Source organism: Crassostrea angulata, chromosome 5, assembly GCF_025612915.1.
Source record: "Crassostrea angulata isolate pt1a10 chromosome 5, ASM2561291v2, whole genome shotgun sequence".
NCBI lineage: Eukaryota > Metazoa > Mollusca > Bivalvia > Ostreida > Ostreidae > Magallana > Magallana angulata.
In genome coordinates, this window is record NC_069115.1 from 43438746 (window position 1) to 43465143 (window position 26398).

The 26398-nt window shown below is 34.8% G+C and overlaps 1 protein-coding gene across 3 annotated transcripts; it reads right to left on the reverse strand.

Moving 5' to 3' along the window:
• Nucleotides 1-596: 596 nt before the first annotated feature.
• Nucleotides 597-25346, reverse strand: LOC128184982 (uncharacterized). Of its 3 annotated transcripts, none has more exons than XM_052854644.1 (6): nucleotides 25164-25346; nucleotides 11470-13856; nucleotides 3743-3859; nucleotides 2823-3035; nucleotides 2051-2227; nucleotides 597-909 (listed from the first exon to the last, which is right to left on the reverse strand). In XM_052854644.1, exons 2-6 carry the CDS (start codon nucleotides 13807-13809, stop codon nucleotides 772-774), a joined length of 2985 nt encoding a protein of 994 aa, XP_052710604.1. In that variant the 5' UTR covers nucleotides 13810-13856; nucleotides 25164-25346; the 3' UTR covers nucleotides 597-771. The 3 variants fall into 3 exon arrangements, with proteins under 3 accessions (XP_052710604.1, XP_052710605.1, XP_052710603.1); XM_052854645.1 differs by lacking the exon at nucleotides 25164-25346 and adding an exon at nucleotides 24655-24853; XM_052854643.1 differs by lacking the exon at nucleotides 25164-25346 and adding an exon at nucleotides 15868-15998.
• Nucleotides 25347-26398: the final 1052 nt, after the last annotated feature.

Genomic DNA, 26398 nt, shown 5'->3' on the forward strand with positions numbered 1-26398 from the left:
CAACGATACACGACTATAATTTTGAAACAAAAGAACTCATGTCAGCGTCCAATATTTGTTTTAGGATGAAGCTTCTGTTAACAATGTCTTTGATTATTCCTACTTTATGAAAAATATTTATTTTGCAGTATTGAGTACGTTCTAGAAATTTGGTACATGTACTATTAAAGTACAATGTAGTATCATCAAACCAGTTATATTCTGTCATTCATTAAAACTGGTTATAATTTTTCTCAATGAGATGATATACAATCATGTATAAAATTACAACAAAAAGGGTGAGCAAAAGGATATGCTATTTAAAGAACTAATTCAAGATAGAGTTTGCCACTGGATATAATTTCAGATTACTTTTGCGATATCTTTTTCTATCAACTTAGGTACAATGCTTCTGAGGGCGTGTTTCTACAATTATCAAGTTTTATCTAGGAAAAAAAAACTACACGAGCTGAAATATATTTGAAACCTGTTCCCCTTTCATATGTATAAACTAACTATCATTAAAATGTAATCTTTGTTAAACTAAATAATGATTATTACAGAATAATTTTTGTCAAAAAGATGGAGAGTCTGAATAAAAAAATCAAAACGAGAAGTTGAGATTTTTCAAACAATTTAATATTGCAACATGAGTAACACTGTAACAATTTCAATCGTCTTATAATAAGTTACATATCCCAATATTCCCTCTAAGAAACAGTTCGTGTTCATTGTTCAATGATACTATAACACTGGCACACACTCACGCACACTTCACTACACACCCCATCACTAGAACGTCCTCAGCTTCCTCTCCACAGAGGGAGAGGAGGCGTACTCTAGAATCTCGAACTGTTTCGGATGTTCCGAATAAAGGCGTCGGTGCTGCTTCCTTCCGGTTTGGGAGATTCCGTCCATTCTGAAAGAGGCCTACAAGGAAAAATAAAAATGGTATTATTCAACAAAATAAAGATCGTATTTAAGCTTAGTCAGACTATGGCTATTTATTTCCATATATAAATATCTGTTACATATACAAAAGTTTAATATTTATATGTTTTTATCCATCAAAGATATTTCAAAGTGCGTCCCCAAGTATCTCCATCTTTACATAATTATTCAACGCGGATGTAGACAAAGTGACATGGACCTCTGCACTCATTCTATTTGTAGGGGGAATCCGAACAAAAAAATATCTTACGAAAAGTAAAACAAAACATTCATTATATTTAACTGCTACTTTTTACATTTTATTCAACACTTGATTCTGAATAAAATACATGTATCACGATCTCTCAATTATTCATGCGTCACTAATTTTTGCATTGTTCGTGAAAACGTGAGTATCGTGTAATTCAGTCAGCGAAAATTTTGCCCTTCTCTAATACTTTCAAAAGGAAAAGGTTTTAAGAAAGAAAGACCTCAAGACAGCAACCAAGCAATATGAGGAGAATCCTTCAACACTACCTCGAGTAGCAAGCAACTAAAAAGAATTACACATCCTCAACTAAATGTATAAACATACATGTATATTACCAAAAAAACCAAACAATGCAAAAAAAAAACCAAAAAACGATACTAGTACCTAAAATTCAATCTCAATTTCATTATATGTTTCGCCTAGCTTTTGAACTGCAATTACGAAACCTCAAGACTTTATCCAAGAAAGGGCGTTATACACTAACCAATATCAAGAAAAGAAGTTTTTAGAGGTATAGCTTATATTACCTTAAAGTTTATCATTTGTGAATGCCAGGCAAAGCTCATATAAAATTTTCATTATCAATTTTTTTTCTGCTTTCACTTGACAATATCATTCAAATTAAAGCAGCAACGCCTTCCAATGATGATTTGCATTTTTCTTTTTCCCAAAATTATCAATGGTTAATTTATTTTCTAGAAAACAACTAAACGCGAGAGATTGCATTCTTTTCGATTTGTACTAACTGCAACATATAATGTATACCTCCCTGATACTTATAAACTGTAATAATAAGAAGTGGTTGTTTTTCTAGAACTAAAAAATGAATCTTTCATATCTCAATGAAATAAGAGAAGATATTTTTCTTACTTCTGACTCAGAATCGATTTCTGAACTGAGATCAAATTGAGTCGCAGGATTGGCCGCTAGGGGGCGCACTGTTGACGATTGCGATACCGTGGAAAGACGTGACATCCGGGAACTTATGGACAACGTTCTCCTCCGGAATGGTCGCTTTGGTTCCCCATCTTCGTCTAAATCCTCATCCTAATCAACAATGCGAACAAATTAACAAGAATAAAGATACTAGAAACAATATGATTAATCAAAGTCTCTTCGCATTTAAGGTTTCTCTACCCTTGATGTTTTTATGGTTAAATCCATGTAATATTTATTTAAATTTGAAGATTGATACGTAAACATTCAAAATGAACTTTTTTTGCCATCTTGACTATCACTTTAACTGTATTTTTATCTCAAAGTTTAAGATATCCAAATATGTTAATAACAACGATAAACAGGAAATCGCTATTTGTTTCTGCTATTATTGTCGATAACATTGAATACACGTATTAACACCAACAGCAAGTTACATTGATTTTCAAAGTATGCGTACTCAACAAACAAATCTATATTTTTTTGGTAGAAAACTTGATAATTCACATTGCAAATAACGTATTTGAAGATTTTCTGCCTCTCAAAATTTTCTTAGTGTGATAAGCAGCAATCAGAATATGTCAAAATGACCTTATATGGGTGTAATTTCAAAAGATCACGGAACGGTAGCCAATGAGGTCTTTCCGCATGTGGTCACCAGGGACAGTCTTATGAGAGGGAAACACTTGACAGAGCAATAATTTACCGGATCGTCTTCGGAAAGTATCATGGCATTTTCCTGTTCCGCTGCCCGGCGCTGGCGGGATTCGACTAGTAATTCTCGGAATTGTTCCTTGAGGAAGTCAATTTTCCGGATAATTTTGGTTTCTCCCGCAACATGCTTATGTTTCCCCTCAGACTCCAGTTGAATCTTCAGATCTTGCAGTTCTTGTTGGATGAGCGACATCTTATGATGAATCTGCAATAAGGGAAAAGAAACAGAATCTTCTTAATGGGTCTAAATTTGTCAATTTTCTCAGCGACTTTGAGTAATTGCCCATAATTTTTTCCTTACATCCAGTGCTATAATATCATTGCTTGTTCGATAAATTTGTAGCATCTTTTATTTCAGTAACTGACAAAACTCGTCTACGGTATGTCAAAAATAAATTGATTTATTTTGTATGTTATCTTTTACAATGATGTAATGCATCTAAGGAACCAAGGATATATATATTTGGCTTTAAAATGATCTACGAGACGTATGCTTATCTACAGGGGTGTAAAAATATCATCATTCTGAAGACATTACCAGAATTGAATTACAAATCTCTCTCGTTTGATCACTTTGCACACCGTTTTGTATGCATCCCGATGTAGAACATGTACTTGGTATGACATGCTTTGAAGGGGAACAAAATTTGCGTCACTGATTGATGATCCAAGTATGCTGGAGCAGGCTCTAAATGTTCCCATCAATGTAAACTATGATTGTCTACAGATGGATCGAGTGATATTGTGCAAACCTACATCTCTCTTTCTATGTAAGTACTTCCCACCCTACCCGTTTCCTTGACCTGTTCTATCTACTCTGCATGTTTATCTCTCTCTCTCTCTCTCTCTCTCTCTCTCTCTCTCTCTCTCTCTCTCTCTCTCTCTCTCTCTCTCTCTCTCTCTCTCTCTCACCTGTTCCACTGTTGGTTCTGCGTGGATTTCGGAGTCCAGTTCCAAAGGTTCCAGTCGTTTGGTCATCTGGTCTCCAGGAATTCGCCGGTTAGCTAACAGTTCAGCAATGCAGGACATCTGACAAAAAATAAACAACACCAAAAATAATATACATGTAATAATAATAATAATAGCATGAATATGAAACAACAGGAACAATCTCTCTCTCTCTCTCTCTCTCTCTCTCTCTCTCTCTCTCTCTCTCTCTCAGTACTACATTTCAATTTCATGCACATCTAATGTGAAATCAATCTACATAGAAAAGATCTAGTAGACCGGAGTTACAAGAGCGCATGTAATATACGTGGGGCAAATAATCAAACTGAAGTTAAGATGGAATAATGCGATGGTATGCTAATGTGTAATTTCTTTTAAACGAAAACGTAATTACGTAATTGCATTAACATGTATAACTTTAAACACAAAACCTATTAACCGATGTTATACCGGTAGCAATGGCTAACCACATTATCAAATATTATACAAGTTACCAGCATAATATAATAGTAACAGTGAAAAAAAAGAGTCCATTACTCTGCATGCATTATCAACAAGATGAACTTTCTTTCAATGTCTGTCTGTGAATAAGGTAGATTTCTTGAACAGAATCCTTGAGTTTTAATTGTTATTGTAAGTAAATTAGTGCAAAAAGCGAAAGACAATTAAGAACCAGCCTTTTTAAATCTAAAAACCACATCAGTTTGTTTAATTATCTGGTGAAAGTAAAAACTTTAATAACCGGAAATAAATCCTTTTCATCTTTCTGAAGAATTGTGGGGAAAAAAACCTCGAAAAAGTTCACTAACTACAAGTTAAATTGATATCTGACGCAAGCGACAAGTTAAAGAAGAAATCTTGGATTGAGTTGTAATGATTATGTAAAGAGAATTTCCCTAAATAACACACCATAGAAACGATTTATTCCGCTCCGTACATATAACATCTTAAGAGACAGACAGACGATATAATTGAGTTTTTGAAAAACCCTAAACAAAATTGGTTTGTGTAGCAGCATTCTTTGTTATCATAATTTTCCCTTAATGAATCGCACAAATAATATGCTTCGAAGTATAGCTTTCTAACCCTTATTGCTGTTGCTAGTGAATCGTTTTATAACTGCTACTTGGCTAGTTGGTTATAATGCTAATTTAAGTACAGTTAGTTCTATTACTATGAAGTTGAATAATGCAAGTATAAGTCTATTAAATTTGCTTGCCTATGAAAACAAAAGCTATCATTTTGAAACTATGAATACAAAAGTAAATTACACATATTTTGACTTGGTAGTGTTTTGTATAGTAAAAAGCACCTAATGTCCTTTACAAAAACTAAGATTAGGGGGAATCAAAATTTTGATATGATCAATTGTTATGTACAAATTTTAATTTCTCATAATCTAAATTGTCGTAATAAAGGACACTAGATTAGATTTCAGAAGGGGGAGGGGGTAGGGTGAGGTGTGGTCTGGACCACACCCCTCCTCCCCCCCCCCTGTAAAATTAAAATTTCTTAAATTTTCATAGCAAAATTACCGAAATATGCCTCGGACACATTACCGAGACTATTATACATTGGCAGCAATTTGTTTACTGTGGTCATACTTTATTGCGCTTCAAATGACAAACAAAGGCTTTGTGTTTAATCTGCCTGCTGAAAATGTTCATCTTCGCTAGCCAAGGGTTTTCGGGGGAGCAAAGTGGACCGAAAACCCTTGGCTAGCGAAGATGGAAAATGTTAAAAATCCTTAAATTATTTTGAACATAACGTGCTCTGGTACTTTATAACGTGACTTGTACTTACCGAACAAGCATTCATTGAATTAATTTATTGATTTTTTAAAAAGCATGGAGTAATTACTCTTATCTAACAAATAGGAAGAATAATTATATTTTTAAGAAAAACAATACCTTTCCCCCATCCCCTAAAAAAAAAACCAAAAACAAAACATGAAATATTAATAAAGTTTTCCAAACAATGATATTGCTGGATTCTACTCATGGATGTTCTTGTGGCATTTCTATTTAGTATGAGGGCTTCTCTTCTAGACTGATATTGGATTGAAAAAATGTAACCACTTCACATCATCATTCATATAGAACCCAAATTCAAACCAATTCACTATCAAACCATTCTTTGATACCTTCCAAATGGGAAGAGGCAAGTTAGTTTTACAATTTTTCTTTCCTTATTCGACCACCTTACAGAACTGGAGCTCTATACGGGAAGTATGGGTTGATAGATTATACGGTCCGTCAACCCAAAATTCTCGCAGAGCTACAGTTCTGCAGCTTATTTTTTTTCCAACATGAAGAGTCAAAGGAGAGTGACATCCTTAAATCTAATACTCTGCTTATATCTATTTGTTAGATACTCAGTGGAAAAAGTCATGGAATCCCTGAGAGAAAGCGATACGTCAAACCAGCGATTTTGTATTGTTTGAGTGAAAAATATTTTAAAATATAGCCCCTTGGCTCATACCTTTGAATAATTACAGATTTATTGCCCCTTTTGTACGAAATGCTTGTACATTCTTAATTTTTTATTTTGTTAACTTAAAAAATCCATCCATAATTTCGTTCGATTGACTGCACATACATCACACTTGGCTCGATGGCAAAAATGCGTTTCAAAGAGACAAATTTTCCCCGAAGATCCCAGACGGACACAATTTAAAAACATCTCAGTAATATTGTGACTTGCGCAGAAAAGTAAAGAATGTGGTTTTATGACGCACGAATTAAAGAAAAACATTTAATTAAATAAAACATAATTAACCCGATAGGTCATTGAAATTTCTACATGTTTGAAGCATTTACCAATTCTAAACATATTGTTTTTAATTACGAATACTAGTAGCTTTGAATACGTCCATATATACAAACATTGTCCAGACAACCAGTAAATTACTAAAGTGTGTGTTAAATAATATACACACATTTAGCAGGTTTAGGTAAATTGTGCGTCAGATCAGGAGTTGAAAATCTAATCATTTATTCGTTTTCTATCCAACAACATGTATGTGTATTATGAACAAACGCAAAAAAGTTATAATTGAAATTCTTTCGCTAGTTTGCCAGAGTCTTTGTGTTATATTTATAAATGTATTATACAAATTATTCAACCATCCCCATCCCCTGAACCTGAAACCCCCAAAAACTATTTTTGAAGGACCTATAAAGCAACAGAAATTGTGAGGCATACTGGTATTCTTATACTGTAACACGTAAAATCGTCATACATGAACAGATCCTGCATGAAATGCAAGTATAGATCAAAATAGTATCAACTACAATATAAAAAAAAGTGTTCCCTTATATACTTTCTGATTTGTAAATGTTTGCTCAATAAAATCCCGGTTAAATAAGTGATGAAATGATGATTTATAACATAGACAATATATGTAGATATATCAAATTGCAACTAGAAATCTTTGCGTGCCCACATTTCTGTATGCTGGAAAATTTGATATTTATGTATATTTTTTTTTATGTTTTACGATGTCCCTTTTAGCTAAATATGCATGTATATAAAGGCAAATGCTAGATTCAGAAGTTTTCATGAAATAAGTTGGTTTTTTTTTTATTAAATCTGAATTTTGTCTACTCTCGAGTCAAAATTTCAGATGATATAATGTACGTATATGAGTACTTTTATGGTATTTAATCTTTTGTATTTGACTTTTAGAGATCAACGAATTAAAATAAGTCATATTAGTGCACAACATGGAAAATGGCTGTCATAAAATTAAGTCAAATACACTCTGTTGCATTTTTTTTTTACAGTACATTGTAAAAAAAACTATTTCATTGTAAAAAATCATTTGTGTTCGTAAAACAATGATGACTTTTTTGTTTTCCTCAGGTCAGAAGTACTAGTCCTAAGGTTTGGTCAAAATAGTATCTACCGTCTGGGTATGGGGTTTGGACGATAACACTTCATTGATTTGAGCCCTTGAAGACATTTTGACCAATGCATGACCGAAAGATAGGCTTAGCTAGTTCGCATTTTTCTCTAGATCAAAAGTAAAACGTACATGTATATGTAGAACTTTCTCTTATTGCACACTATTTGAAATTTTGAAATGAGTTTGAGGCAATGATCCAAGCAGCATTTAATATCTTGAAATAAATCTTGAAATAAAATTTTTGCTGGTATATTTTTAATTACTAGTACACAAGAATGAGTGCATGGTGTATGCAATTGTTTCAATAAAACGTTTAATCCATTATATAAAAACAGGATCCCTTTAATTCCTTAAAAATACACGTGTACAGTAAATGTAAAACATTTCTACAATGACCACTGCGATTACATTAATATTTCTATAACATTGTACTTAGATTCAACGCGCACAGAGTAACTGTAATGTTGAAAGAAAGAAGCTGACATTCTGCACATTGTAGAGGAAAATACCTTGAATGTGGTTCAAAAATTACATCATCGATGTGCATCATTGATTTTAGATTATATATAATGCATGAAAAGCATCTTTAGAATGATAATGGTACTTTGAAACTGAGGACCCGAAAACCTTGAAAAAGACCAGTCAACCGAGACCGAAGAAGACTCCTTGAATCTTAATCAAAAGATCAAATTGAAATTGAAAAGCGCACAGTGAACGAATTGTTTGCATAAAATATTGAAAACTACAAAAAATGAACTTCTAAACCTCTCTACAGACTTATCGATTAATTGCAAGTTTGCACTAACATGTTTTCACTTTGACTTTGAGATTTGCGTTTTGTTTTAAAGATTTCAACCTTAATAGTGTAGAAATTTGCAAAATTATCCTTAAAAGTATCAGAAATGCATTTAACATAACTTTTATCTTAGTGTACATTTATGAAGTTTTATCTGTATTTTTAATAAAGTGCCGATTAATTTGAGTAATTATGAATGCTCTGCGGCATGCAAAGCTTGCCTTATGTCAATAACAAAAAAAAAAACAAAACAAAAAAGCAAAAAAAAAAACAAAAAAACCCACACAGATGAATCTTCTTTTGCTATGACAGTTACGCTGGCTTGCAGCATTCTGCATTTACCGGTTAATTTGAAGTTTCCAACAGAGGAAATCTGCCATCGATTTGGCATCAACTGCTATGATTAAATGTCTATAGAATTGCTCTCTGGCGGTCGCTGATACAGCTCTGATGAAATTACAGTAGAATGATTACATAGGGACCACAAACCACGTGATCAAGCTCGGCATGACCGACCGCACCCCCGGGAAACATTTCTTTTCACAATTGTTTTGATATCAAAACTGCTTTTGTAGTCCGGAGACTACTAGTATTTGGTTCTAGTAGTTGATAAATGCGTTTTCTAGTTTTTAATTCTGCAACACTACTCGTAGTATAAGCAAACTATTTCGTTGTTGATATGCATTTTCTGTTTTTTCTTTAGTGTAATTCAGGGATACTAGCAATACTGAATTTTCATCTATTAAGATCAGTTTAACATAGCAAGGTTTTTTTTATGCCGACAGGTGTATAAACCTGCATGTGAACACGTATACTATGTACAATGTACATGTATTCATGCATAATTACACATTACACGAGCAAGTGTCTGGAAAACAACCGAGAATAGAACTTTTTTAACAAGAGCTTGGACCTTGGGCAGTACGTGACAAAGTCCGATTTGACGAAGGCGGGGTCTACTCATGGTTCACTGTCCAGTCATTGGCTAATAGATATGAATACATTGAATGCAATGACACCCGTCCGACTTCACCCAGAGATGTATATTTCTCTGAAACAGCGTCAATTTCACACAGCATAGCTGTTCTGGAAAAAACTTTTCCGGTTTTGACAGTCTATGAATATTAATGAGCTTCTCTAAGCGAATTAGAAGAAAGCATGTCAATATTTGACAGCTTGTTTTGATGAGCAAACTAGATAGTAACATCCCACAGAAAGTCCAAGCTCTTGTTAAAACGGTTCTAAATAACACTAACGTCCTATGAAGAACACAACCGTACACACCATTTATATGAGAAACAAATATTTGTAAAAATTAATATAATAAATAAAACATAATCATGATACATGATTTATATTACATGCTACAATATAATATTGCGACTGATGAATCAAATAAGATAAATAAATCGATTGTTGGTATCAGTTGTTGCATATACCTGTCCTTTAACACTAGTTTTGCGGGGGAAGGTTGTTGAGATCTGTCCTCGAGAATTAAAAAAAACCTCATAGTTAATTGCGATAATTTTTTATGTAGTGATTTTTGCTGACACTTAAGACGATATCGCATAATTTTGCATAAAAACGTTTGTCGCAACAACAAAAAAATTCAAAGCATAAACCTATCATTTATCTGTAAATGACTGTTTCCTCAATAAAGATTAGACAGAAAAGTAATGGCTCAAAGAACACACCTCAAAATTTCTAAAGAATAAGAAATTTCCTCATAAAATGATTTTTGTAAATTTTGAGTTTAAAGAACACATTCTTTATTTTGCAGCGAACCCAATTGTTCTGTTATTGTGTAAAGTTTGATTATTAGAAAATCTTTCTGGCTAGTTCAGAGGGTTTACAAACAAAATCTGCATAGAGTAAGAATACGTTAGTGCATTTTGAAGGTGCGAATCTTTCCGTCTAATTCCCACATGTTTTTAACCATGCCACGTTTTGTGGCATCGCGATCAACATTTTCATAATTAGCTACTCTAGACAAAGGCACCTGTTTTTCACTAATGATGTATTCTACTTTAATTGCAGCCCGAACAGCAACTCTATTTGCCTACAAGCATTAAGGCGATCACGATGCTGAGAGAGATGTAAAAAAAACTGTGAATCCAACATTTTTATAAAATTAAGAAACTTCAATCATAAGATTAATAAATCAAAGGTCAAGGGCAGTTGACAAAACCAACTTGACCTTTAAAGTCAGCCTTGACCTCAGCCACTCTATTTCACAGGAAAATGTATATGCTCTTTGGATAAGTTTATTAAATATTAAATTTTACCATCAAAAACATGTATTTAAACCGTCTTCTTTTTTTTAACTTTTGAGCTCAGTAAAATAACAATAATGGCGTTTGAACATGCAATACCTCTTTAAAATCAAAAGTTCGATAAATAAAACCATTTCAACAAAAGGTTGGACTTTGGGTAGTTTTGTCAAACAGCAATGTGACGTAGGTCTGTCTATTTCATTGTAGGCCACTCAGCCTGGCTCTTTGAAATCAACACAATTTGTCTGGCTTTTGAGCTAAGACAACACACGCATTCTGTGTATATTTCACTTGAAACCATTCACTTTCTACTTGTTTTGACGCAAGAAAAGGTTGTCACATACTCCCTAAAGTCCATAGTCTTGGTAAAATGGCTCTGCGTTTGATACAGCCTTATCAAGTTTAATAAAATGACCTTTCATATTCATTGAAGGTACATGCATTTTACAAGTACATGTATCTTTCCTTGCTGGTTTTTCTACTTTCTAGTTAATTGGTAATTGCACAAACGACAAAATATTTATGTTTAACGACAAGAAATCGAATTTTAAAATTCGCTGTAATTGAAAAGTCTTTTATAAAGGATACCCACACAATCCACAAAATTTGAGCAATCAACGAATTTTGAGCCACCAAGAACATGTACATGTAATATTGATTCTCTATAGTAAATGGCGACTGTTTTGTTATCAGTAAGTGTAAGAAACCCACGTACCTGGTACGCAAAGTCTCTAGTGATCAGCTCCGGGTTAGGCAGAACAGAAGGATCAGACATGACGGCCATCTTGATTTGATCGTCGTAGCTCACAAAATTAATTGACACACACACGTCATCAGTAGGCGGGTTCCACGTCACTAGGTCTTTGATTAACCTTGACCCAAAACGTATCGGACCCTCAGGTCCGGGGACATTCGATATGATACACGTGCACTTATTTCGAATACACTTCCAAAGACGATTGTATAGAGCACTGGGAAGGGTGTATGACGTCACATATCTCACAAAACGACTGACCGAGAACAATGCATTGTGATTAACATGTTTCATGAAAGACTTCATTTTCCATAAACGAGGAATAGCACCTTCTGTGTTTGTCGGAATTTGCATTGTCATGTACACATTTTGATTGTTTTCTATTGAGAATTCAGAGACACCTGAACGATAATGTACTGGAATGAGACTGTGCATGTTGTAAGGGTTTTCTATACCATTTAACTGGAGGTAGGACCTCAGGGCCCCGGCTGCCACCGACACTAGGACCTCATTTAAAGAGGACCTTGTCACGTGACATATTCGACGAGCATTTTCCAGTGGGAATGGTTCCGACCATGAAACCACTCGTTTACTAGACCGAATAGTATGTCGACCATGTAGTAAATTGAAGTCCGCTTTGGCAAAGAAATACTCCCTCAGAAAAATTAATGAACCACAGAAGAAGGATTTTACAAATCTGTAAACTTTCCCACGCGTGGAATATTTTGGCACCGAGCATGAAATCGCATCTAAATCTGTCAATGAAGCCAAAACATTGTGAGCAAGCGATAACCCATCTGACAGAATGGGATGTACTCGAATGAGTAGAATGGTGTCTTTGTGATCCCCAAAGTTTTTAACCACTTGTATTTCCCATAGAGGACTGTTAAGCGGAAGGGGCTTTGTTGACGATTCAGAGACGAAATCGAGTAAATCTTCCTGATTTTCAACACGTCTAGAAGACGAAAACACGTGGTTGTTGATTGTAAAACCGTGGTCAGGCACCCAGACCAACCCTGAGCACGAGACCGCGAGCTTTTTAGTGAATTTTGGATACAATTTCCTCTTCAGCTTATCTTCAGCGCATATGAGCCGTGCGTTTATTAGATCTCGTATGCGATGAATATCAAGACCGAATTCAATAACAAGTAACGCTTGGTAAACCGCTGTGCTATCAGTAATACTGTTTTGCCAATTTCTTTCTTTCCAGGACAACTGTATTCCACACTCACAACAATTGTTACAGGTACAACCACACGAAAATATAGACGTTTTGATGAGGAAAGATACGGGGAATATCACTATCAACAAAGCTGTCGAAGGACAGAACAACAGGAAAGCACCAACTCCAAACAATATAGAACCTAAGAATGCAATCAGTATATTGCCACTATTCATTTGTTTAATACGGGTATAGGGGGAGCTGGGAAAGCTACGTTTCAGGCCGTGTTTGCTGTAACCTTCCAAACTTGGAAATGAATAGTCACAGCCACCATCCATATCCAATGCTGTATCTGCTGGCACGCCATTTCGAACACACGACGAATGGTTGCCATTTGTAAATCCTGTCCTGAGAGGAGTTGATGCCTCGCTACTGTCCTCGTCCGAATAAAAATATTTTTGATGCCGGGCAAATTTCTTAATGGAGGGTTTGTTTTCAACATTTTGCATGTCGTAAAACGTTCGGAAATGTTGCATGGATTTGGTTTTTCTTTTAGACACCAGTCTAGTGGTGTCAGTATGCATGATCTGAGATTCATCCGAAGAGATTGGTGAGTAGTCATTGGTTGAATACACATATTTAGATTTCTGGTAGGAATAATCCGTGGATTTGCTCCTTGAGACCTTAGATTGGACATCGCCATCAGATCTATGCCTATTTCGAGACGCGTTCGGTTTCTTTCCGGTCGTACTTTTCGAGATATCATTAACGATTCCGGCGGAAGTGTCATCTTTCCCTTTGAGGGCCAACTGTTTGGGTTGTTTTCTTTGACTGCTGTCAGACTTAGGGTTTTCATATTTGAGCTGGTCTCTTTCCCTCGGCAATGACGTCGATCTGCCTTTAATACTTTGTTTGGCTTCTTGATTTGGCTTGGGGCCTTTGCTTTGTGCGTTTGACCTTCCTCTGTTGTCATTACTAGTTCGGGACTGTCCGTCACTTCGCTTCGTACCCTGTCTCTCTTTGACAGCTATCTGCTTCAGACTGGTCGTCCGGATGCTGTTAATTTCTGTAGATCTCTGCTCAATGCTATATTCCCTTTGACGGTTGCCATGACTACCCCTGGTTGTATATTCATCCATTGATTGATATTCTACATAATGTTGGGAAACATCACATCTTTCGATTTCTGAAAAATAGGAAAAAATTATTATCACTATCACATAGTTACGCCAAATCAACTATTTTACTCATATTATGAAATATTTTTTAGTTCAGCATGTGAACCGTACTTATATTGAAAGCGACAATACAAATTGCATATACATGTATATGTATTTTATTGTCAGCAAATAGAAATATACCTGTATTTATTAATTAGTTTAAACATGCCCCCGCGTCCTGGTTTGTAATTATTTATCTATTGCTATTATAAAAAGTAATATCAAAATTGATATTAGATTAAATCTATTGCTTTTGAAATACCATAATGCGTAATATTCTATCTACATAGAATACTGCCATGGAAATACTATAAATATGCAATATACATGGGGTATTGTCATGGAAATGATATTATATGGCTATCTACATAGGGGTAATTAGACTTTCTCAAGTCTTTATGTTGTTTGAATGTTAGCATATTTCCTGTAAATAAGGTGCTACGGAAATTTTAATTCTTGTCTTCTATCATTGTGGCAAGTCTATTGGGTGTTGCCATGACATATCAAAAGGAAATTAACATCAATACACAAACAACAGTCTATGAATGTTACATGTATTTCACTTCTGGACATTTCTTTGGCTTTTTCTAATAATAAAGACATCCAATTTATGATATACAAGACTTCGAAAAAAAACCCGTCAACTTCGATTTCCTTTTTTCACAGAGCGTTTTGACATTGTTCCTGTTTTTCAGTAATTTCATTTAGATAAGAAATCAAAATATCCATAATTCTTAAACAGTTGAATACTGCAGATATTATTCCATTGGTGCATGGTTTAGACCAATTAATTACTTGCAATCCTCTTAATACATATATTTTAATGAAAATAAAAAGTACCAAGTATTCCGTGGTTCTGTATTAATAAGTCAATCATATCATGGAGTTTTAATCGGTGTCCATTGATTACAATAGTATAACTTATGTAACGCAAGGGAGACTTAACAATCCTGCAATTAGAGACCCTTGTACCAAATTAAATGATCAATTATCATACCCCCATGATATACACGTAAACATTGCCAATTATGAGATAGCAATTACGACATTACGCTTTACGTGTATAACAGTATATCGAACCCTTTGTGTTCTATTGGTAATGAAAATCATAGGTACTGCATGTTGTAAAAGCAAACATAGCGTACAGGGTCAGCTACACTACAGACAAACTCAAAACACAGAGTTTGTGACTGATTTGCATGTTTGCCGGTATGTCATATCATTTAAATGCAAGAGGAAAAACTGTGTATATATAATTGTAAAAAATCAAATAACGCTTAAAGTGCAGACAAACTTGCATTGCTACAGAAGTTACATAAGAGATAAATTAAGAGGGAATTGAATTTTTTTCCGAAAACGTTTTCATTGTGTTTTGATGAACCAGTCTAGTTAATTACAATTTGTGGCAGTTATTTTTCTAAAATCGGAGTTTATTTAACATTCTGCACACGTTCTGTTAATTGTTTTTTTTTCTGTGTGCAAACATCTTGCAGTCATTGATGAAGCGAGAATAATAACGCTGTGCAGTGATATAACAATGTGCGCTTGCACCAACAGTATTACCAAACGAAAACGACAATAGCATATTGGAATCGAACCGACTCCTCTAGAAAACTCGTTCATTATTCATCCAACACTTTACAGTTCACCAACGTGAATGCTTAATATTCTAACTCATTCTTTCTCACACTTTTGTTTATTAAAAACATGGATCGGATTATACCAAAAACCATATAAACACCGATTAAATAGAAGGATCAGATTAGATTATAGCAAAACACATACACCGTCAAACGGCAAAAAACGGATGCAATGAAGAAGAAAAAACCCGCCAGTGCATAAAGACTTTGAACTTCCGGAATAAACCATAACAAACTACAGTCCTTACACATGACCTTAAAAGGAAACAAAAGCATCGAACTCATCTTCATGCTCTGTCAGACAGACACATTCAAGACAACATGAAAAGCCACCTACCCACCAGCTGATGAGGTCCAATGCGGTTATGCATGAGAGAGAGACGAAGCACACATCCACCGATTTGCTGGCCGCATCAGCATGTATTATAAGTACCGGGGAGTTTATTTGCCGATACTCTGCGATATGGCGCTAATTTACTCTTACAAAAACACTCCTAACAGCCGTACGAGTATTGATTTTTTCCCGGGTGTTTTGAAGGACAGTAGAGAAGGCGGGGAGAGCCCCAGACCATGTTGTCTATGGCCAAATTAAATCGATCGATGACAGAAAAAACAGTGGACGGGTTTTTTTTTCGTAATAAAGCATTTTTAAACTATACACAATACAGTATCTGATTCAGAGTTCTTTTAATGCCTGTTTGGTAATGATTTTTTTTTTTAAATGACAACCGCACACTGAATCGTCATCCCTGTAATCAAGTAATGAGTTTGATTCAAAATTACAATTGATCATGTCTTGCCCTTTGCACACGCCAAAAACTGCGAAAATTTCCTATTTTTAACATATGTATATACATGTATTACATTATCTGTGATAAAAAACCAGAAGAATTTATTACAAAAATAAACCAGAAAAAGAAAAGCATTAAAACAAAAACCCCTACCCCCCCCCCCAAAAAAAAAAAACAAACAAAAAAAACAAAACAAAACAAACAAACAGACACTGCTATTATATGATTATATGGATTCTGTATCAAAACTTTCAAAAATGACGATGCTTGGTCATGGTTTTTATCATGGACAGCCCAACAGTTCAATTCTGCAAAACGCGCAATAAAAAATATTTGCAAGATCTCATACCTGTACATATAAAGAATTAAATCCAAAATCACCAATATTTCCAATTTTGAATCAAATACCAAATTTGATCCTTAAAAACCAGAGGAAATTCCGAGCCAGTTGTTTACCAATAGAAAAGACTCACGAAATGCTAGGAAACATTTCTGATTATTAAAGACACACGAATTCTACTCTCGTGGCTTGAGCGGAAACGCCCATAAGTATTATCATTTAACAATCAAGCTAATGTAAAGCGGTAACAGAGGTTACAGCGACAATGCTGAAAACTGTTATAAGAGAATGCGAAACTCCTCGGCTCAGCATTATGTGGTTGTACCGATTTCCTCAGCATGTTGCTGAATATTCCACTTCTAGCTGATGTCGATCTGAGCTCGCTTATAGATGGTTCAATCGGCGAATGATGCAAGTTCGTTGCATTTATTGGAACCTTTCCGAAATGCCTCCTAGGACACCTGAGGGATTCGCGTGGTCTTGGGGAGAGAATAATTTTCTGATGGGTAAAAAGTGCATTTTTCTGCACTGTATTATGATTATACCGGCAATAAATTCTAGCGAAAAAGCGGCCGACCGCTGTTTCAACTCAAAGCCATGAAGCTGGCTTATTTTTGGGGAATTATTGGCCAAAATAATAGTTGTTAAAGTTAAAAGAATCCTGAAGTTATCTCAGTTTTGAAGTGGTTTGTAGGTATAAAAAAAATTAAAAGCAAGCGGTGGCTGAGTAGCGATGCAATACGATTATCTTAAAGGAAAATTTAAACGGATGCGTCGTACATTGTACCGAATTTTTAAATGCTACGCACAATTATTGTCAATTGAAATATTTTTTTTTACAATTTATTCATTGCGCAATTTATCATTAACGTACAAGATAGTTAAACTTTGACATTCCAACAACATTTATTCCACAACCCTCATCCCCCCCACCATATTTTAAACAACAAAAATTGACACCAATATGAAAATAGCGACATTTTTTATTTTATCACTGGTAAAGCTAGGTAAAATTTCGCATTGCGGTAAATGCGTTTAGGTTCATGTATATGCGTTCACATACAAAAATTTTTTTATACTGCATTATCTGCTCTTTCTGAATAACAGTTGTGTATATTCTATTTTACTTACTGAAGATTATTTTTCTTCCTTGTCATGATTACAATTAAATATAATAACGAACATATGCATGCGCAGATCCAGAAATTTTTTCCGGGGGTGGGGATCTGAGGGATATCTAAGTTTAAAGAGGGGAAGTCCGGGGCATTTTTTCGGTAATTTTACCATCTAAATTTTAGAAATTTGAATTTTCCAGGGGGGGGGGGGGGGGTGGTACGGAACCACCCACTTCCTCCTCTAGCTCCGCTCGTGGCCAACTTCATCAAATCAGAGACGTGTACCTACTAAACAACCAACTACTCTTTGTTCGTCCATAGATCCATATGTCGTCAGAAAATTAGATGTGTCAATTAGAAATGTTAAGAGGATTACCGATAGACCTCATCACCGGGGAAGAGAAAATTAATTAAGTGAGCGTTCATTCTTAAAATCAGGAACGTAATTTAGTCGCGGCGGTGTAATATTAACAATTTCTTCGCCAATATTGGATAAAAATAGAAATTTGGGACGAAGCGAGATATATTGCAGATTCCTCGGTATGATCTGAACAGAACTCATTAGAAGTCGAAAAATCCGTCGGAATGTCAACAATGTGTCTAATTCCTTAAAACACACTGGGTTTATTATTGTAAATTAACGCTACATAAAACCCCGCTCTTAATCAACACAATATCCCCAAAAAATATTAAATGCATCTTTAATATTAATACGTCACACGCTCGCTTGTATAAGAATGAACAGCTTTTTTGCTTTACCAAAATAGATCGAAGCAGCTCAAGATGATAATTATAATTTTTGTGATATTTTTGAATGATAGTAATGAAATATTAACAATGCTGGACAGAATTCTAGTGTGTCGAAAAAAGGGGGATCGGTTCCATTGAATCAAGGTCTCTGTGACATTCTCGTTGGGGTCATTTTTCTTTTTCTTTTTTTTTTATCTCAAGTTTTAAGATTTGATCTGTGATAGCATGCTTTTGATTGCAATAAAACGTTGGTTAGCACCTGATAGCTAAATTGATTTGCTTCATGCTGAAAAGATAATTATGATTTCTCTTTAACACCCCATTAACCTTTATAACTTCTAGAGGTTATATTATGGAACAATAAAATGACTGATTACAACTTTGCAACTTTGGTTGAATCATGGGCAAACAAAAAGTTAAAGGTTCACAAATCACAAGACAACAAAACTTTCAACACTACATAATGCAGTTTGCAAAACCAACAATAAATATATATTAATACGGAAAAAGCAACTTTTAGCACAAAAAAGAATAGCAACAACAGTAAGTGGAATAAAAAAATAACAGGAAATAACAGAAACTACAACAATTGTCGCAACAACATCTTAGCAGTAGAAACAATAATAGCAGCAAACAGTAGCAAAATCACAATTAGAAGAAACGGCAACAATTGCAGCAACAACAGCTTGGCCGTAGCAACAACAATACCAACACGCGTTAGCCAAATCATCAATATAGCAGCAGCAATTAAAAAAAACGACGAAAACTGTAGCACCAATAGCATAGCAATAAAAACAACATTAGCAGTAACGTTATCAGTTAACAAAAAACGACTTCGACAACAAAATTGTAGCAACAGCTTAGCAGTTGTAGCATGGCAAGAAAAAAAAACCCATTCCCATTACGCCCTGACATAATTCTAATTCAACGCATTGCTTAGGATCTGGCCATCATTAAGGTTTCAAAATACCTATAAACTTATAAAAATGTTTGCTTGCTTTCTCCTAACCGACTGACGAAAAAATAGATTCTTTCTGTTGATTTGTCCATTGCAAATGGCCTTTGTATTTTTAACCCAACACACATTGTCTTCATTTCCCTCAATTACTAATTCTTTGAAATTTAGGAGGTTGATTGTATGCCAGGGCTGGCTATAAAATGAAGATCATAACTTCAAAAGAGAATGATTTCTACGATTTACGGTACAGAAAAGTTGTGGTGTTTTGTTTTTTTTACAATTAAATACATTTAAATCAACTAGAACTACAACTACATAGGCAAAACCTAACCTATGCTTAGGTAATAGGGGGTATCAGGCTTGCATATGTCATCTGTTCGAGCATTAGAGATGATATTTGGTTACAATAAAAGCAATTGTAATATAGAATACAACATTTTCACTTCAAGTTGCTACAAGTATCTTTTTATGGTAGATAAAGATAAATAGCTCACGTGTTTAAAAGTATGTTTGGGCTAATTCATCTTAAAATTTCATTTTCGTCAAAACAACTGCAGAGTATACAGAACCTGCCCTCACAGCTTAAGATATTTTTCTAAGCAACGATCTTATTTGCAATTACTAGTTATTACAATTGTGTCAATGATCCCATACATGTTGATAGTTGTTTTATTTTCAGATTCTCTCATTCATATGAAGACGTCACCAAAACTAGTTCTGACAAAGGGCCTATACTCGGCGCTCTTAGTTGTTCCACAGTGCTATGTCTCTAACAAACATGTCATCTACTGGAGTAACACAGTAGTCGGTTCCATAGAGTTCTTAAAACAGACCTTCAATTAATTTTTTTAATGAACAATGCAGTTAATTTTTTATCCCACCGGAAGAAGACAATAATGAATTACCAAGAACATTGCATATTTGCCTGTGTCTTTCTACAGATTCTGCTTAACAAATACTAGTACATAGCGTAACCATAGCGTAAAACTATATTGCGGAAATATATTAACAACAACAACAACATCATCACTGTAAATTTGACGACAACGTAGTCAGACCCCCCTCTCTCTTCATACATATATACACTAGTACATACAAGATTAAACTCCCACCTCGCCATCTTGTGGTTTGAATACAATCCCCAGATTTAAGAATCGTGACAAATCTCGCAGAGGTATATTCTGGCACCTGTTCAGTGAACAAAACACCTGCATGACAATTGGCTAAATGACAATGTGTATTTCGATGAAGACAATATATGAGCTTAAATTGCTTTCACTTAGGCTTATGATTATGAAACGTGTTAATTTGATTATCGATATCTTCAGCTGATAAATAAAACTTGTGATAAGTTTCCTTCAGGATAGAAAAAAACAAGCATTTGAACCCGGGAGTTAACTGTTGCTTTCGGTTCTTTAACCACTGGAGCACGCGTGTATATGCAAGACTTAGGACACAAATATTCTACCCATTTCGCCGTTCTGCACGGCAAAGATCTAATTGCCACTATAAAAACACCGGTTCTGAAGAAAATGGCAATCTAGATCGGAGATTGTTTAGATAATTTCTTAACTCGATATATATCGCCCTTTCTTCAGTAATAATCGGCAAGAAAAGAAAAAGTGAGGTGTCGGAATAAATCGTTTACATATCACATTTCCCCCGAGTTCAAACCAAACAGCTAAAGATAAACGGATAAATGTAAATATTTCTTTCTTTATTTCAAAAGGGAATACATTCATCAAAAGCTTCCACTTCATGCTATTTTATTCGTTTCCTCTGGAATCCGCCATACCGCAGTATGGTTCGACGTCGGCGAGACTTAACGAGATATCACTTTGATTTAAGGAATGCGTGTAATCATTTCACAGACTGATGGCACCTTCTGCGTTAATATATACATATACCTTTTGAAAACAAAATTAGATATTTCAGACACAGTAATAATTTTCTTACTTGCTATATTGCATTTTGTTCATTACTTGCATCTTTCAACGATGCTTTTTAATATAGGATGCAAAACTTTATAACAAATTTAAAACTATACAATGAAAAACGCGTTCAGGCTCCGAAATAAAGCATTTCAACAAGTCTGTTGACGTTTGATGAATAAGATGGATCTCTTTTCCGCATCAAAACAAATGAATATTGACGTTGGTTTTCAATTAAATCTACAGTAAATATACATGCAGACACCGGACAAATGTTGTGGAGAGATATACGTCAAATTGCTGTTCGAAACATACAATCCTAAGTTATGGCCATTTGAATATGATGGCTCTTAGACTAAAGGAACAGATCAGGACTGTGGAGATATTGGTATGCCTTAAAAGTCTCGTCAGTAACCATATTATCATGGAGGGATTGGAGATAACCCAAAGGAAACTTACATCGCATATCATTTCATGCATCTTCGGTTGGATATCTAGATATTCTAAGTTCCGATTCAACCGACCTAAGGATGACATCTACTATTTCCATCATTTAAAGCTTTTTTGATAATGAGGAACAAAAATATTTTTACATTTAAGGAAAACTTTAAAATTTGCATAGATTTAAACAATGTTTGGGTTGTTTGCTGAAAGAAAAATCGGACTAAGTCTAAGTATTCGGTGAGTAATTAGGAATCAGAATGAAGGGGGAAAATCCATATGCATGTATTGCACTAGATTGGTCATTCTATCAAACAGAATATGAAATTTGTTTCTAAGACCTAAATAACAAAACCTCTCAAGAAGACGAGTTACGTAAAATATGTTCGGGTTGAAAAGAATCCAGTGGCGTATAAAATTAAAACTAATAGTAAAACTATGATACAACAACAGTAGAGATCAGAAATCAGACTACACAAGTACATGTATGATGGTACACAAGTGAACAGTTAGCAAAGCCTGCTGTCTTGCCCGCAGTGCCTTCCCAACATTGAGAATGTGCCAACGGAATTATGGGTAGGGTACCGGACGAGGACAGCAAACCAAAATACCAACTAAACACATACAAAGAATCCAATGAATGTGGACAGTACGAATTTTTAAAAATATACAACCTTGCATCAGCATTTAAGTGGAAAACCACATTTTTTGGAAAGAAACTACGCCATTATTTTGTTAGGAATACACAGATCCTATCTTTTTTTTGTTTTGGTTTTATAAAGAGATGATTATCTGCAAAACAAGAGACTAAGTCCAACATAAATTTTAAGAAACGTGTAATTATCTACAAATCTCAGCGGTTATGGTGTAATATTGTAATTACAAGGGTAAGGTCCAATTAGATATGAAATATAACCTAATCAAGACGTTTTATTACAAAGCAGTGTTATTTTAAGGTTGTCTTTGAAACGTGAACAATATAGACATGAAATATGGAAGCAATAAAGAAAAATTTCCTCGTTCCAAGAAATCTAACAAGGCAAAACTAATAAGTTTACATCCCTGTCTATACATCCCATTTTCTTTCTCCCCACTTCATCTTGTAAAAACACTGTTTTATGTTCTCGCATTAATACTGTTGATTTTATATATAGTCTTCATAAAAAAGGGGTAAACCTGCATACCATATGTCTCCGCAATTATCTCCAAGATAACCGTAGAATAGAGCTTTGACGTCACCACGACGGTATATAGTTATCAGAAACAGTTTTTCATTGGTGTGGATTTTCTACCGTGATCCACAATTTCAGGATCTATAATTATAATATGTACCTATAAATAGCGGTGCCACCATTTATCATTGGGACTCGGGCTAATTTCCTGAGCTTCCTTTATTTAACGAATTTCATTGACACTGTGCCGAGACATATGTGTGACGTACTGTTATAAACTGTTGTAATTTGTCTTCATTTCTACAAGGACCGGTCCAGCAATCTCGTGAAATATCTCTATTTGCTAATGGTCGTGTACATTATGGTGTCATCAAGAGATTCGGATGTCGTCGTGTACAAAGATTAATTCATTACGAGGGAGAGAGAGAGAGAGAGAAAGAGAGAGAAAGAGAGAGAGAGATAATTTCCTTTTCACAATGAGCATACCAAACTGAATTTATCAGGTGTTTTTTTTACACAAAAATTCTTCTTTTTTTGTTATTTATCTTCTTCCTTTTCTCCTTCTGCTTCATCGACAAAAGTGTTTGATCTAGCTACTTTGGTGTACGATCTTGCACCGTCATAATAGAACATGCCCTGAAAATACCTTAAATTTCATTCAACACTAGATAACCTTAATTTCCGAGTTAAGATTATTCTAACATCAAAAGGATGTCTGTAGTATTCGTTTAAAAAAAGGGTGAAAATGAGCCGATACCAGCTTACAGCTAGAATTTATCTGACCAATTTCCTCGCTTTACAATGAGATTAATACTGCTGAGGAAGCTCGCCATTATAATTACTCTACTGTGTAATGTACATTGAACATTGTCCGTCCATCTGTCTGCCTCGCAACAGGTATCGTTCGGTAAACCCAGTGTGCATCTGTTACTGCTCTTGTTATCGCTATTGTCGACGATAGGCAAATCTACGGACAGTTTAAACACTATTGTAAGTAAATGTATGTACGTATATTTTTTAACATTGTACATACGGATTTCGAACATATGCCAATTGAGGATCTACATAATGGTATGTGTACATTAAACCTAGTACACTGAGCAGTCATGAACAACCGTAGACTATACGTGATGGGGAAGAGGAATGTCTTTTGTTTGAGAGCAACAAGTTAATTAGGAACATATACCCCTGTACATGTAATGCTGTTGCTGATCTTGGAGAAACCTGCCAATTACCAGACCATTACACAAGTAAACATTCCCAAATCGTACACTGACTGCAAAAGCGTTGCTGACAAACTCACACAGGTCTCGCACAATACCTCGTAATTATCTTAGCATGTCCAATGGTGTTCTATTTGTAGCCATTATATGCTAGTGACTCAGACAAAATGCTCAGTAGCTGCGACCTTGGTTTTTGGAGTGGACTTTTTCTCACTTTTTCAGAAAATAACTATGCTACAAGTACATACAGCATGCAAACAGTGTGTTTACAGTTTTCTTAAGATGGAGGCTGGTAGCAAATTAACGAAGGTTATAGAATCTTTATACTGATCGCTTTCAGAGAGAGAGAGAGAGAGAGAGAGAGAGAGAGAGAGAGAGAGAGAGAGAGAGAGAGAGAGAGTACCTTTGCACAGTTAACTCGCCATAACAATTGTGAGAAGTGACAGATCATTCACAGGTTCTGTTGGTCTGGACCTTAATCGACATGATCCGAGTGTCCCAGTATCAATATTTGGTTATATATGTTGTACTGCTAAACACACACACACATAAAAATTGTCCGTCTGAATTTACAGATTGTTTAGAATATAACCACACACACACACTTGTCACATAGCTCTTTGTCTACTTATCAGAAAATGCTGAACTATTACTGATGCCAGCTGTTAATGATGATTATATACTTATGTTGCTACGTGCCTGTAGCAATGTACATTTGAAATTGACAGTGGCCCCCTCATAAACAAACATTTTTTTTCAGTTCATTGACTGAACATTCTAAAAAAAATTCAAATGCCTTTATATTATAAAATATCGTACTCTTCTTGTTTCAAGATATAATTGTTTTTTTTATCGTTCTGGAAAGGTTATAACTAACTAACAAGCACACAAACAAACAAAAAAAATAGTTACCTTAAACAGACGGTCAAGCAGCGAGTGTTGACCTTCATCATGTGTAAAACACTCTGCACTGTCGGAATCTGACAGAAGAAAAACCTACTCACGTTTCTCCAACATACAACCACTCGCATCAGAATGCGATACGGAGAGAGAGAGAGAGACACTGCTTGTTTTCGCAGGAAGCAAAGAGCGCGCGTGCCAGAGGTAATATAGGTTTTGGTATCTGTGCTATCTATGTAAGCCCCCACGTATCTTTGATACACGGTTAGATTTTTATTGAAGCTTGCTTTTTTGGCGAACGGGAGCATGGGATTGTTTTCTTTCCGGATTCTTACGATCGACGTCGGGATTTTTATTTTACTTAATATTTTTACAATGTTGTAGAATTGTTCTCGTAGTAAATGTGTTTATCACACTCTGTGAATTAATGTTTACTTGATAAATAACTTGATAAATGACTGTCACTATAGTATATATGGTATCATAGGTAATTTAATGCTGTTGATTGCTGTTGACACGTGCTTCTGAGTGTGTTAAAAACACGTTTATATTTGAGCTTATTAAAAATCTAATCAACATAGTAAATTTAATATTCTACATAAATAATTTTCATTTGATTTTTCATATCAAAATATTAATATTTAGAATAATTCATTTCAATAGAACATAGAACACCTCTCTATTGGGCTTGCATTGAAATATATATATATATATATATATATATATATATATATATATATATATATATATATATATATATATATATATATATATATATATATATATATATATATATCATATTACATATAATTACTAGTGTATATTACTGTACGTGCATGTCATTGTGTATCATCAACACGTGTTCCCCCGATTCAAATGCGTGGATTCATTCCTCTATCAAAAATAAAAATTAAACGTTATAAACACGGATTTCGGGGGATTGTACTGTCCCGGAATCGTTCACCTTCTCATGTTTTCATACGTACACTGTACGCTCACAATGCGTTCACTTTCGCTCTCCGCTCCGTTCGCGCTTACCGTTTTAAAAGCGCTCACTGTGCATTCACAAAGCGTTTACTTTTCGCTCACCGTTCGTTTAGCGTTTATATATCGGTCAGTCCCGTTTCTTCCATTCGGAACTCCAAGGTGATAGATTCGGTCTTGGAGTGTTAAAAACAAAATGAGGAAAAAACGCGTGCGTAAAGGTACAATGTATAAGGAAACTTACATTTCACATCAGAGACATT